The sequence below is a fragment of the Pyrgilauda ruficollis genome, unplaced genomic scaffold, assembly GCF_017590135.1.
Source record: "Pyrgilauda ruficollis isolate IOZ18807 unplaced genomic scaffold, ASM1759013v1 scaffold13, whole genome shotgun sequence".
Taxonomy (NCBI): Eukaryota; Metazoa; Chordata; class Aves; order Passeriformes; family Passeridae; genus Pyrgilauda; species Pyrgilauda ruficollis.
In genome coordinates, this window is record NW_024511432.1 from 7192672 (window position 1) to 7208257 (window position 15586).

The window sequence follows — 15586 nt, forward strand, 5'->3', positions numbered from 1 at the left end:
TGATCCCAGGCACACAGCCCCCGCAGCTGCACCCCCGGCCCCAAAGGAGCCTCCTGCCCTTATTCTCCCAGCCCCTTCACTTCCAGTCAGACTGAGATATGGACATTCACCTGCAGGGTAAATATCTTAAGTAAATAGCCCTGTCACCTTCCAGGGCAGTTTTCCCAGCTGGCAGGGCTGCTGGTTGTGGAGCAGGGCCACGCTGCCCGTGCATGGCTGCTGCCTGGCTCAGGATTCCCTTCCTTTCCCTTGTTTCCAGGTTGCTGCGGTGTAGACGTAAAAAAAAAAGCAGAACTGTTGACAGTGCTTCCAAGAAATGAATGCAACCAGAAAAAATTGGCCTGGAAAACAAAACCCATTCTGCTTTCTTTGCAAAAGTTCACGAGGGCTGCCTGCTCTGCTCCTGTAAATCAATATACTCATAGGTCCTTCTTCCTAAGCCAAGCTGTGTAACGTGGGTGCCCATACAGAGCAGAAGGGCACACTCATACAGAGGCAAAACAGAAATAGTCAAACCTGTGAGGGGTTTTCCTTCTCATGCCAGAGCAGAATCTCTCAGAATCTCTCTGAGCTGCACATCAAACAACCCAGGTTTTGTCCTGGCCCTAAGGGCTTGTCCCCAGGAATGCCAAAGGAAACTCTTCCTGGACAGAGGATCCGTGCAGCTTTCCAGGCTCTGGCAGAAGGCAGGAGCCAGCCAACAACAACAACAAAATTTGTGCTCCTTTTTCTTCCACCCCACTTAGCTGCTCTCTAGCCAGGAGCTTTCTTCCACCTTCAAGGCTTGCATAAGAGCCCTGGAAGTCAGATATTTTTTCCCTGGAACCTCCAGGGTTTGTTCCACCTTGAAGTCTCTTCTGCTAGAAGACTCTCTCACAGCATCCACGCCCCAGGTGTCCCCAGTTACAAGCAGCTTAGCCTGACCCCAGGAGCTGTCAGTCAGCAGTGGTGTGCTGGCTGCTGGCCTGCCCACAAATATCTGTATTTCACAAATAAAGCAGGTTAATTTAAACCACTACATCTGCAACAGCTCCCTAAGGGCCCTTTTAAAGCTAATACTTGGGCAGTCATTGGACTTGCAATGTATCATAATGCTCTGTAGACCTTTTAAATAGAGTGGTCTGGCCAAGATGTGGCTGGATTTAGTCCTGTGCTCAAAGACAGAAGTGCTGCCAACAAGTGAAGGCTGAACTATCAAAGGAGCTCCCAAGACTATTTTACTGAAATTATTTCAATTTAGGTGATACATAAAAGAGGGCTCCTTTTAAAAAGAGGCAACCCTTCCCTTCATTTGAGAAGCAAAAGCTCCCAATGAACGTGCTCTGACATCTCACAAGACCAAAAGAAGAAGCAGTAACTTTGTATTTTAATTGCATAATAAATGTACCTGAGTTCAGGCTTGTACACTCAGGCTTGTACACTTCTGCCACACCCACAGGTGATTTTAAAATACACCAGCCATGACTACAAGGACTCACAAACACAATAAAATAAAAAACCCCCACAATTTTGTTTTTTGTCAGCTTGGTAAACTTCAAATCTTCATTTGGGTTCTGAAGGCATAATTTTCCATTGTTCCTGGCAAGTACCAGCAGGTCTCAGGAGCTTGTTCTGCAAGGATACAACTGGGGACCAAAGGAGGCTGAGGAGCCCTGAAGAAGGGAAAATGAGTCCCTGACATCCTGACATGGAGCCTTTGTTGTGGCGGGATGAGCATCACTTCTTAGCTGCAGCCAGAGTTCTGTATGCAAAAACCAATCCGCCCTATCCCAACTGAGCTGAGCAGGGAGTTGCTTGAGGCTCTCCCGAGGGACCTGCTCTGGTCACTGTGGCTGTGGGAGCTCCCCAGTGGGCAGCAGGGAGGGGACACCGAATGCCTGGCAGGGACAGGACAGAGGCAGAGTGGCCTCAGCTGTTACACACCCAGCTCATCAGGCTGGCCCGAGCAGCAGCAGAGGAGATGGAAGTGAAGCATTTGGGGTGTCACCTGACGGAGCTGTGTCACCATGGCAGGCAGAGCTGGCTGTGCAGAGAGCCCAGGAGGAGCCTGGGTTTATTCCTGGCCCTGTCACATGCTGCAGGTCAAGGTTGTAGTGCCTGGGTGAATTGCACTCATAACAAAGCCGGTATCTGTTGACTCTCACAGCTGATTGTTTTGGAACAATAATTCATAGTTGCCTCCCTGGATACAGAGAACTGAATGACAACTTGGATTAGAAGCACACAGCCTTGCCCTGAGGAGCTGCAGTTTATGACTCAACCACCAATTCTGCTATTGAGATTCTCTACTTTGACATCCCTTGGGGGCAGAATGTAGGATATTTTCTAAGCATCAGTTGCGGAAAAACACTTCCCTTTCTGGTCCTGCACGGGGTAGGCAATTAGCTTGTCCCTCTTGGGCAGGAAGGGAGGTGATTTCAAACAGAGACTCCAGCTCCCCCCAGCGAGGCTCAGGCTCTGACCTAGTTAGGAGCTCTCCCGTGCAGGGCAAATTAGTTCAGCATAATGCAATATGGGATGCAGGAATGATCAGCACGAACACTGTGACTTTGATCTCTGTGATGGGAAGGGCAGCATTTCACTTGACACCAATCTTGTGACCTCATTCCCAGCACATGCCAGTGCCCCTAGATTTTTTTTTTTTAAATGCTCTTTGGCTTTTGTTCTCCTCCTCATTTGCTTTTGAGGCAGGAAGATGTAGCCAAAAGCAGCATTTTCAGAGAGGTGAGCATTGATCACTGAACTTTTTTTAGCAAAGGTTAGCTGCAGAAGATCACAGAACCACATTATCCCTCCTTTGGAATGCCCACATTGCCAGGATAACAGAATCAGGGGAAAGAACCAGCTCATGCAGAGTAATGCTGCCAAAGAGAGCCCTGGGGACATTGCCACCCCTCTGGCCAGTGAGCAAGGACACAGACCAGAAACTCATTCCCTCCACTCTTCTGTGTTCACCAAATACTGAGGGTACTTCAGTCTCAGCCTGCAGAGAAGAGCAAGTATTGATATTTTAACACATTGAACCAGACTCCTCTCAGAGCTGTGCAGTGGAAAAAAGCCAAAAACACCAAACCTAGAGGCAGTAGATAAGCTGCAATAAGGACAATTCAGATAACTGAGAAAATATCTAACAATTCTGGACAACAATGGTGGCAGAATGTTGAACAGGGCAATCAAATGTTGATAGTACAATCTCTGTCCTGGAAATAGTCCAAGCTTTCCCCAACAAGGCACTGAGCAACTTCCAATTTGGTGGGGTTGGACCAGACACCTTCAAATCTAACTGTCAAATAACTTCAAATAAACTGTCACATTCTGATCTGAACTGTCTTAACTGCCTTACTGATCTGGGCTATGACCTGGGGTTATTTTGCAGACAGGAGGAGAGAGCAGGTGAACAAGAAAGAGATCTAAGACCCCCCAGGCAAGAACAAGCTTGGCAAATAACCTGGTTTGGCACTCTCTTAGCCTCACAAGAGACAGGCAGGCACTTCACAAGGACCTTTTACAGCTTTTACAAGGCATTTTACATCTTCATCCTTTCATCCTACTGGAGAGACAAAGATAAACAGAGAGAAAATTCACAGTAGGGTCCTCCTAGGGAGCAGAGGGATGAAGGATTTAGCAGACACAAACCCTGGTACTCACCAGGAAGATGATGGTGATGAACAGCTCATGAGGTCTTCTCTGGGTCAGAGATTCAGAGTTAAAACTAACACAAGGTAAGTATGAAATCACTTTATTGGAAAGTTTCATACAAGAGTAGTCAGTCAGAAAAATGATTCAAGTGATACAGTACCTCCACAGACAAGCCCCTCCCACATCTCAGCTCCAGCCAATTCATTTACAGATGTCCCACTCAGTTTTTCAGGGCCTTTTGAGTCAGTGAGTTTCAGTGCAGCACAGGGAGCAGAGTCTGTTTTTACACCAAATTAAATTAGCTATGACTGAAATTTTTGCTGTGAGAGGTATGAAAGCCCCTGTAGGTCTGTTGAGAATGCTGCTTACAGCATAAGGCATCATTGCCATCTACCCCAACTGATTCAGAACAGACTGAAAGACTGTAACAAAATATTCTGCCAATAAAAATCTTTTAGAAAAACAGTATAAAAAGTTTATATATATATAGCATAAAGCTACCAAAAAGTGACTGTGCCATTTCCCCTCTTATACAAACAATATTATTTTTTAAAAATCATAATACATTAGTAATTTACCCAGTATATAACATATTGCACCTTTCCAGAATCCTCTATGCAGCAGAAGCCCCATACAGTATGTGGGCAGTTCCAAGATGGACCTGTAGCTCCCCTTTAGTTCTGCCTGTCTCTACAGCAGCTGCCAAGAGTTTGGCTATCACAGGTTTAGGATTTAGAAAGCAGGGAGCTGCAAGATGGCAAACCAAGTATTTGCAAATCAGTACCATTTCTTCTCAGGAAGGAGAAGAACCCATCACAGGAATCTCTTGATTTTTTAAAAGAATCATGCATTACTTGTTGCTGGTGTCAGTGAGACAATACAGTTTTGAGTGTTTCTATGTCAGTTTTTACTGGCAGAGTACTCCCCACGTGCCAAAGAGGTACCTGCAGCACCTGGCAGTGATTTCTGGCCTAACAAGAAAATACAGCCAAACCACAGGAGTAAATAAAACCAGGTCAGTTTACTTTGTTTTATGACAAAACACTGTAAGACACCAACAGACACAGTGTTGTGGGCCTGCTATCTGAAAATAATTAACATTGATTCCTCAATCCAATTTTCTGTCACCTGGAGGGTTTTAGATAGAAGAGCAATTCCTCTCTTGCCCCTTGCTTTTCCAGGCACAAGCTTCAGTCCCAGTAACCATGCACAGCTATGCAGAAAAGGAGCTGAATTCCCAGGAATTGAAGATACTGCTGTGTGTGGAACCCACCCTGTATTTGGTCACTTAATCTTCTCAAATAACTCAGCAAGAACTTACTAACTCTCCATATAACCTTGAAGAACACCAGGAATGGCCTTTAGAATTGAGGACATACAAATCAGATTATTTGATGGAAAGAGCAGTAACCCATCCTAGTACAGGCAGTACAGGGATGGGGTTATTTGTTAGGGGGGGTTTTTGTTGGCTTTCTTTGACAGAGAGCTGGCCACAGCCAGAGCCCCTCCCTGCACAAAGCGTACAAAGTTATCTCCTGCTAGAGGTCCCAGGGCATAGAGCCCTTTCTCCTGAGTGCATTCATAGGTGAATGGATCAACATCTATGGGATTCCTCTTTGGATTGACTGGCTGCTCGCTGTCCAATGCCAAGTCAATGCCATCATTTGGCAGAAAGGAGAGGTTGGGGTTTGAGCCAGTTAGAACAAGAGCCATGGAAATTTTATAAGCTTTCTGACAGCCGTTCTTGTCTTGGAAGATGCATTTCTTGTCCTTGCCAAAGGAGAGCACGTGATGCTCAGGGAGGCTGATGTAGTGCTCGTAGGGCCCAGCACAGGCAGCTGTCTGCTCTTTCATCATCTGGTGGACTTTGTGGTATTCAGGGTACATCGTTTTGGGGAGCTGGTTAAAAATAAGGCCAGGATCAGTGACTCGTCGCCGAAAAACGTGGATTACCGGAATATTGCAATGGTGAGCAAAGAGAATCGCATCAGCAGCTGTCAGACCAGCACCTACAATCAGGACTGGATCTGTCATGATGCCAACACTGTTGTTCTTCACTGCTTCTTCTAGGGCGGACAGCTGGTGGTGGACATAGGAAAGGTTTTCTCCCTTGACCCCGAGCCAGGTAGGATTGTCATATGTTCCTGTAGCCAAGACCACATTCTCTGCATAGATGGAGAAGGGCTCTTTATCACCTTCCACAGTTTTGAAAAATCCATCCACTTGAAAGACCTCTGCACTTTTTTCATTAGAGCTCCAAATTGAGTCACTATCCTCCTGCAGATCTTTCTGGGTGTGGTTGGAGATGCTCTCTGCACTCACTTTCCTCACAGAGGTCACAACAGTGCCACATTTGAAATTCTTCTGCAGTCCTTTCTTCATCACATAGTGTTGGTAATATTGAGCAATGTCTTCTGCTGTGGCTCTATTGTTTCTGAGACCTCTGTAATAAAGGACAAACAAAGGTCAAGCAGCAGTTAAGTAAGAGACTGGAATTTGTCCCCTCTTGCACTGAATGTATCCTAGAGCCATCTATCCTGGCACTACCAGAGAAGACTGATCTAGTTTCCCCGACTTCAGCAAAGTCATTCCTGACATATAGGGCTAACAGTGAGGTCCAGAAGCTGTAGGACAGAGGCAGCTTTCTCTAGCATTCATCCAGCCCCAAGAACACGGTTGGTTATTTAAGCCTTCCTCTAGTATCTTGCTTCCATTCAATTTTTAACACCTGGACTTCTTAAGATTAATTGTGACACATGTAAAGAGAAGCAGCACCTCAGAGAATGCACAGTGGCTGAACTGATTGCACTTGTCATCAGTAGAAGCCAGGTGACCATGATTTCAAGCTCTACTCAGAACTCATGGTCACAGACTCATCTCCCCAGTAAGTGTGGAGAAGGACACATTCCAAGCAGCACTGCAACTTTATCTGAGTCACTCAATATAGAATGGACTGGTTTTGGGGTGCAGGAGGATGTCCTTTCTCTCACTAAAATCATCCATAACAGATGGGTAGCTACATTCAAGAAGTCCATTCCAGGTTCTCTAAAAATCCCCAGATGTTGGCAAATGATCACACATGAATATCTCACCTTCTCTTTTGCTTTAACCATTCTTTGAAAGGGAGATCTGGGAGTCCCATCCATTCCCCTTTGCTCAGGGTAACCATAGAGCCCTCTATAGACTGGAACAAGAAGCAGAGCAAAATTAATTTTTTAATGTAAAAACTGAAAGGCAGCTTTTCCATGTTTCAGTATGACACAGATGATGAAATCAGTAATTTCCTCTAATCTGCTGTAATGGATGAAACCATCCATGTTCTCCAAAAAGAACAAGAGATGGGGAATATAAAGGCTTGTTTTCCTTCTAAACTTTCATGTATCTATATATATAAGATGTAACACAGCTGACTGGGATTTTAGAGGAGCTTTTCTCTCTCCAGTCAGCCCATCTGGCTATTACACAACACACAGACCCCAGCTGGCTCCAATTCACTTACGTGCCAGGCACCTCCAGGAGCGTTTCTGCCAAGGACCAGGTGGGGGATGGCTCTGTCAGGCTCATGCCACCAGGTGAGCACAGATTCTGCTGTCCCACCAAAGTCTGTGTCTGGCCGCTGCAGGGTGTCAAACAGAAGAGCCACAGGGCTGTGGGATCGTCCCTCCAAGCCTTCAGACAGATACTCCAGATCCTAGAGAGAGAAGCACCAGATGCTCAAAGTGCAGGTAGTGCCAGGCAGCAGACTGCTTGTTACTCCAGCATCTCTCATCAGGGGGCTTGGTGTGCTGGGCAGCTCATTTACTGGCACACAGACCTGTTCTTGCCCAAGGGCTGCCTCGAGGATCTTAGCAGCAATGCTGGCAGTTCATACAAGGGAGATCTGGATTACAAAGCAAAATGCTCTGCTATTTGCTTAAGGCTCATTCTGTCTGTGTACTTTGAAAATCCAAACAAGGTAATCACTTATTACACACCCCTGGGATGCTTTTCTGGGATGTCATATTTTATCTTTACACAAACCTGGTCCAAAAGAGAGACTTCTGGTGCCTCTTCCAGTTTTCTCTGAAGAATAGGATGAGGATGAAGAGAGTGTCTTTTGAAGTAAGGGGTGTAACCTGACAGCAAATATGAGAGACAGATTCCTGAAGGCCCATTCCCTGAAAAAACAATTGAGAAGAGTTTATACTTCTGGAGATAGAGCAGCTCTTTGAGAAGTGTTTCCAATATGCAGACCAATTCAAAAGACATGACACTGCTATGGATACAGGGGATTTCCTGTTCCAGCATAGGCTTATTGCATGGAGTTGGGGAAGTCATTTTACCCTCCACCTCACTTGCTCCTATTTGCATTGCAAGGTCCTTAGAACTTGCTGAAAAGACACAGGGTTAAATAAGTCAGAGGATGCCCTCACATGAAGCTTGAAGTCTCTAGCATGGTGATGAATGGAGTTATTTCTCTAAAATTAGGGGTTTAGAAGCTGATCATGGGCTGTCCAGGGGCCTCAGCTCTCCTGGAAGCACATTTCACACCAATGCAGAGTAGTTCACTGTGCACAGGATACAAGATCCAGAAAAGATGGTGACTATTGAAATGAAGGGGAGCCAGTTCTTCTCAGCAAGAAATTCCATCTTTTAAGGGATATTTGACAATACAGCTTTGACTAATGGGTCTTGAGGACACCTTCCAATGGAAACCAGCCCTACTGTGGTATTGCAGTGTGTTAAGGAAAGCCTCTCTGCCATGCCAAGACAAGCCCTCAGAACACAGCACTTTGAACAGGTTGCTGGATGGCTGAACTCTTTTGCTGACCACCCAACAGCCAGGAGAAAAACTAGATAAATGTGACTCCAAAGCCCAGTGAGAGTAGCCTGTGGAAAGTTTGCACGTGGCTGTTCTCCAGCATGTTTAATATTTTACAGTGTCTGGCTGCCCAGGCTTTGGTGCTGTGTGACCAAAACCCACGACAATGCAGTGACGAAGAGGAGAGGAGAGCCCAAGTGACAGCAGCCTGTTGACACAGTGCCAGTGCTCAAGGGTGACTGGAGCAAAGGCTGATCCTTGAGGATTCCAAAAGAGGGAGGTCATGGCTGCAAAGCCAACAGTGAACTATGTGAAGGGCAGCCCATGTCACAGCTGGGGACAAAAGCTGCTGTGCTGACACGAACCAGCAGCTGCAGGTCAGTGTTTGGAATATTCCACTTGCAGGAAAGTTAGCCAAAACCAACAGCAACAAACACTAAAAACAAACTAAACTGCAGCTATAGTAAAATACAACAAATTTCAGGTCGCTGCTTTACTTTAGGCAGTACAAGGAGGTGCCTAAGCCAAACTTCATCACCTGAGTGCTCCACACTCAGCAACAACACACAGAGGTTTTATTCTGAACCTTGTCTAAGTTTGATATTGATGGCCACAAGAACATCTGGGGCTCAAGATATTTTAATATGCAACTGCTTCCATGAGGCTGCTAGCACAGCTGAGGCAGCACACAGCCTCCCTGGAGCAGGGCCTGGGGAAGTAGCTGGAACATCCATGCAGTGCTGTCCAGCTGCAGTGAAACAGCTGGGCTGCTTCATTCCAACAGCCTCCCCAGAGTGCAGCTCTTCACACTGCTGCTTCTGAGGCTTTAGTGCCATCTCCACCCTGGCTCCCTGTACAGGTGCACTAGGGAGGTACCAAAATATCCTCCTTCCCACCTAGAGACTTGTACAACTGAGCAGCACAAAGTCATTCTCAGACAAGAACTTGCTGGTAGTAGTATCCTTGTCAAACTTGCTGTTAGCAAGGATTAGGGGTGATTTATGCAGTGCTCTAACTTTGGAGCAGCTCCCTCGGGTGCTTTGAACTCGAAGCCAGATAAGGAGGGAAGCCAGCTCTGCAAGGCATGACACACATGCTCAGATGAGCAAGGTCCAACACCCCCACAGCCCATGGCTGGTCAGAGGGGAAGGCTCTGACATCATTACTTTGCTCAAAGAATCACCTCACTCTGCAAGCTCCCTCTTGCAAGGGAGGCAAGACAGTTACTATATAACCTGGCTTTTTTAACTGGTAGAAACCTGCATATTGTAAGGCTATTAAATCTGTACAAAATCAGTATAGCTCACTCATGTTTTAAAAGAAACCTGTGAGAAATTTCAAGAAACCTTAACAGCATCTGGAGTACTTTTTAAACAGACAAAATGGTGAAAAAACTCACACCTTCACTTCAAGCACTACAGATAACCACAGCAAGGTGATTACCTATCGGTACTGAAAAGGTTTCAAATATTTATAAATATCCAACAGAGAAAAAGCAGGCTCAGATGAACTGATGCTCAAAAGGTTACCAATTTTACCATTAAAGGTATGCATTTTAATTTGTAAAATATCTTGTTCCTTACTACTCACAACTCTTAGAGGTCTCTTAGTATTACAGGAAGTCTGGCTGTCTGGGAAAGGATGCAGAAACAGCAGTCAGGCATTTCTGGTTTGAGTGAGAACATGTGGAAGTGGAACAGAGTTAAAGATAGCGAGTCCAAAGCAACAGCAGCACAAGAGAGCACAGCAGTGCTGGCAGGAGGAGGCTTACCTATGATCACAACAGGCAGTGTCTTGAGCCCACTCCTGTTTGAGGGTCTGGTCACTAATGGGTACATCTTCCCATCTGGAAGCATTTCTGCTCTGGAATCTACCTGCTGAAACAAATATGTTTTGAATTATTTCCAATTTTTGACAAAAATCCACAAGCAAACAAACAAGGAAAACACCACAAGATTTTCTCCAGCCCACTAACTCAGGCTAATCTAAAGTATTATTACCCTGCATTGCAGACTGTCACATTACACTTCCACACTCAGGACAGACCTCCTTATCTTTTTGTCCTCCTGACCTCAAAATCAAAGGATGATTCTCTGATTATGCACTACAAAAGAGGGACAGAACAGTTACCTTTCTTTTTCAGACATGAATTCCAGTTACTCCAGAACAGCTGGCAATTTTAGGAACCTTCTCACTACATTAAATGGAGTGTTGCAGCTGTTTATAAAAACTTTACTTGTGACCATACTCTGTAGAAAATGGTATCATTATCACAAACACTTTTTGAAGTAACTTGTGCATTTACTGATAAGTGAAGTAAACCTTGTCTCCTGGCTGCATTTTCAAATAAGTACCATTCTATCACTATAGGGTTTTTTGAGAAGTGCTAGTTTAGTTCTGGAACCTTCTTTCTTAATTTTCCAGAAAAAGGAGAGTTCCAGGTCTGAACAAGTAAATAACAAGTCTTTGAACAAAATATACATCATAATTATCTTGGAAACGAAGGTGTCATTAGAGTGGAATCTACAAAACTAATCTAATAATTATGCACTCATCCAATGAACAGTGAATGTTTCTGCCATTCCTGCAGGAATCCCACCATGTCAAATGACTTCAGTTTTCCATGGAATTCAACTCCACTGTCACTAACCTAGGGAAGTTATTTTTACCACAATAAACGTGAGAGTTCTGAAATTCAGCATAACCTTTTAAGTTATTCTACAGAAAATATTTTCTTTTATAAAAACCTTATTGTCATTTTGGAAAGCTAAGCAAAATCCACGGAATGGCACGGCTCTGTCCAGCAGGGCACGCTCTCCACACCCTTTCCAAGCGCAGACAGATCTTTGGCAAGGGCCCCACACACTTCCATGAGGCCTGGCCCATCACTGCCTTTGACACAGGAATTGCAGCAAATGTCTTCCTGCCGGTGTAATGCCCCTCTTTAGGCTGACATTTACGGCACAGCAGCTCCAGCACAGCGCAGTGAGTGCCTGGGCAGCCAGGAAAGCAGCAGTGAGTTTGCAGCTCACAGATTCCAGGCTTCAGCAGGAGCGCTGCGAGTGCCTCTGCTCGCGGGGATGTGACAGTTCTCATGCACACCGAGGCACAGCCATGGCTGGGCTCAGCAGCTCCATTCCAAGGTTCATCACATAAAATGAATTCAAAACTAGCAGCCTTGTCCAAATCGTTGGATCACAGTTTAGTGACACTTACTGGTTGCCTGTTACCATTTAACTAAGCATTAGTCTAAGACTGTTATGCATTTTCCTGACGGGCCACGAACCATTTAAAAGACATTATAGTTGTGCTTTCTAATTTAAGTAATTTGAAGCATCAAGCTTTGAAGAGAGCTGGATCTCAACAAAAATTATGTTCCCAATTTAACTGAGACTCAAAGGTAGTTGTATTCACTACAGAAGATGAACTCCCTTAAGCCCTGGATGCTGTGGGAGCACAGCCCAACCACCCAAGGGTCTCCCTAGCCTTTTGGATAGGTTCTGCCACATTAACCAAAACCTGCACCACCTTCAGCAGACTGTGGTGTAAGTTTACCCCGAAATAATTCCTTCCCACAAAGCTCCAGAGCTGCAATTAGTAGAATTCAGCACTAGCAGCTGGGACTGCCAGAGACACCAAAGGAACAGGACACTGGTGTGACCAGTCAGGTGTTCCCCTCAAAGCAGTAAACTGCAGCATCTACCTGCAGGCCAGCAGAAGTTTCTTCTCCATGATAACAAATAATCCCCTCACCATCACTGTATTACACCAGAAGTTCTTATTCATTTTTCCTAACACAGAGTACACTTCTTATTTCTGTGAAACTGCTGGGAGCCTGGAAGAGGAAAGCGAGATCTCTGGAAGCAATCTTCCAGGTTTCTGCTCCACAGCTCCCTGCAGCAGCATGCATGGCAAAACTGCATGCACATGCGTGGGGTTTTTGGTGGAAGCAAGGCCTGCCGAGCCCAGCAGAGCACCTGGCAGCAGCTGCAGGGCAGCAGCAGAGCCGGCACTCAGAGAAGGAGCCTGCCAGCCTGTCTGTGTGGGTGAGCGCAGCCTCACGCTGCTGGCTGCCAGCGTTTTTCTGGGGGAGCCTGAAGGGGACAAAAAAGGCAGGAGCCAGGAGAAGACAGGCTGGCAGCGCTGTTTACTTTAGAGGAAGGTTGCCTTGGCTCCTGGCCATTGCTCTGTGCCACCCCTCTCCACCCTGATAAAGCACAGAGGCGGCCGCACGCGCACTGATAACTCCCTGTGCCGCCCTCCCCCTCCCTTCTGCACCTTTGGACACATGAAAGAGGAGCATTTTCTGCAATTAGACCACACTTTAATAGCTAGAGAAGCACAGTTGTTAGCCTGATGAAATTACCAGATCTGTACACATATGTGACCATTTTTAACCATGGATTTATTCAGTGCCTGGGGTCACAAAACCCCTAATGACATTTTAGTGCTACACATTTTGTTTCCTGAAGATATGACCCTGAAAATTCTATCAACACAAGATTAACCATCCTAGCATCTCTCTACAAATGGAAGAAGTCCCTTTCACATCCTATAGCTGCCATCTCTATAATTCATAGTTATTAATCTTATTTTCAAGTAGAAAGTGAATCAGGTGCTGAACCTGTTTATAGCTATTCCTATCCTGTAGGCTAAAGGTTTCACTTCTGGGGGTAAAACTCAGAGCATCCCAGGCATTTTAGTTTCAGACCAAACATTCACCTTTCCTGCCATTAGATGTTAAGGTGGATTATTTTAATTACTGTTTTGGGGTTTTTTTGCAGTCTTAGACTCTTAGGGCAGCTAATACAGTGTAGAGGAAAACCTGTTCGTGTAGAGGAAAACTGTTCTTGCAGAGGCTGTTGGAAAGCAACAGGACATTGAAGTTCATTGCCAATCTCTACTGAACTAGTTAGCACCAGAAAAAAAGACTGAGATAGCAAGAATATTGAGACTGCTCTTCTCAGCCTCCTTTTACGTAGTGTAGGCTGCTGGGCACTCACACTTAGCTTAGTGACACTGAGTTTGGCTCCTGCTTTGAGCTTCCTACTTGAAATGAATGTCCCTTTCCTTCTCCTCATCTGGGAGAGTGCAGCAAGTTTCACAACTTGGCTTCTTGCTGCTTCCAAAGCATTCCAGTGTCTGTGTGATGTTACATAATTGTTTCTGGCTGAAAAGCTCCCAGCTCACTCTGGGCCAGACTCTGCATACCTTCCTGACACAGCCTCGTGTCTAGAGGGACTATAACTCACAAACTCGGTCAGTGTGGCTCTCACTAGTTCCAGGCTGCAAGCCTGAAACAGGTTTTAAGTGAGCAAATGAAAAAGCAAAGACACATTCAGCAAGACAAGGACACTCTGTGATCCTTGGAGAAATAGAAAGCCAGGTTACATCAGCCATATGCAGATAGCTCTCCGTGTAACAGCCATGAGATTTTGCTCAGGTAAGAATCACCAAGTGTGGCCTGAACAGCACATGGGGAGAGCTCAAGAGGGCAATGCAGGTGGGGTATAAACACTGGGGAAGGTTAAAAAAGGTACCACAACACTCAGTTTTAAAGAACAATTCTAACAGAGATGCAATAGTTTTCTTCAGCTTAATTTCCTCATCAACTCACTTGTTTCACCAGTTTAATATTTAACTAATGAGTATTTAAAAAAAAAAAAAAACAGAGTACTTGACAGCTTTTACATTTTATACTTCCATACAAGTTTCAGAAGCTGTTCTCTCCTTGCATCATCACTCTTACATGTCAGGCCAGTTACCCCCCCAACACAATTAAACTATGTGGAAAAAATTCAACTTTGTGGTATGTAATAACACCTTTCTAAAAACACCCCTGTGATACTCAGAAACTGATGTTAGGGTACACCAGACAGAGCTCTCTGTGCTTATTTGGAGCCTTCTTACCTTTAGCAGCAGGTCTGATGAGAGGTGGGATCTTTATGAAAGTGATTGTACAGTCAGGAGAGCCAACCAAACTACAAGCCTGGAATCCTCTCTCTGCTCCAAGACAGCTGTTTAAATATAGTAGGCAACCAGCAGCAAGAGGGGAGAGGAGGAGCCAGGATGACTGGAGGTGGAGCAAGGAAAATACCAATAAGCATGAGTCAGCAGGAATATTTCCCTTCCCAGCTCCTGAATGAACGTAGAGAAACTTCCTTAGTAATGTTCAGCTGACTAATGTGACTACAGCCAAAGCAGGCTTACAGGACCCATGGCTGTCAGAAGCCCTGCATTGAAGAAATATTTCCATTTTTAACCCTCAGGACAACACAGATATATAGTGGGTCTGAAAAGATTGATTTCAGTTTGTGTTTCTTTTTCTTCAGTGAGATAAAGTGTTATAAGCCTTTTGCACAGTAGCAGTAAAATGAGTCAAACTGCTTGCATAAAACTCTGAACCCACCAGGGGTTTCATCCAAGGTATCTTACTCAGTTCAGGGAATAATTGATCTGGCTTGCTAAATTTAAAATGCCCTTCACAAATGAAATACCTTTATCCCAAAGTGTTCAGTTCAAGTAGTAAATGAAGCACATGTTTATCTCTGAGGCCATCTGTTTGGAAACCACAATTTCCAGGAAATCAGGACTGCTGATATGAAGTTAAAATGCATACTTTCATTCATGTGATCTAAAAGATAAAAACAGTTAATGATAAGGATTTCTCTGCTCTCATGACTCCCATCCGAGCAGAATACTTAATATAAAACTGTTTTAATTCCACCAGAATAAGTTGTTTTAATAAATGTGAAGCAACTGTTTCACTCAAAGTTTACCAGTCAATCCTTTAAAAAATCTGATTCAGTAAATGCTGTCAGACTGATGTGGGTGGGGGGAGAGGGGTAAGGACTCTTTCCAGTTTCCTGGGCCTTTATCCAAGGTAGCATTTGCACAGAGCTCTTGAATAACTCATACTGATTTTTTTACAGCAAGGACTTTTATATGCATTATTCAGATATTTATTGGCATGTAACCAATGTGTCCATGTCAGCCATGGAAAAATTAAGCTTTCAGAGAAACTAAGGCATTTGTTTGCTTAGGTGATTTAAGACTGCCCTGTTACTAGGTTTTTCAAATCTGTCTTCAATACATTGCAGTGTTGCATGTCAAACATTGTAGAACAAAGATGTTCAAGTCCATACC

At 44.8% G+C, this 15586-nt stretch overlaps 1 protein-coding gene across 4 annotated transcripts; it reads right to left on the reverse strand.

Annotated features, from left to right (window-relative positions):
* Positions 1-3723: 3723 nt before the first annotated feature.
* Positions 3724-14845, reverse strand: OSGIN1 (oxidative stress induced growth inhibitor 1). Of its 4 annotated transcripts, none has more exons than XM_041458652.1 (6): positions 14351-14845; positions 10212-10314; positions 7660-7796; positions 7139-7330; positions 6732-6823; positions 3724-6082 (listed from the first exon to the last, which is right to left on the reverse strand). In XM_041458652.1, the coding sequence occupies exons 2-6, from the start codon at positions 10294-10296 to the stop codon at positions 5089-5091; spliced, it is 1500 nt and encodes a 499-aa protein (XP_041314586.1). In that variant the 5' UTR covers positions 10297-10314; positions 14351-14845; the 3' UTR covers positions 3724-5088. The 4 variants fall into 4 exon arrangements, with proteins under 4 accessions (XP_041314586.1, XP_041314585.1, XP_041314588.1 ...); XM_041458651.1 differs by having other exon boundaries at positions 10212-10317; XM_041458654.1 differs by lacking the exon at positions 14351-14845 and adding an exon at positions 11188-11420.
* Between the last annotated feature and the right edge of the window lie 741 nt (positions 14846-15586).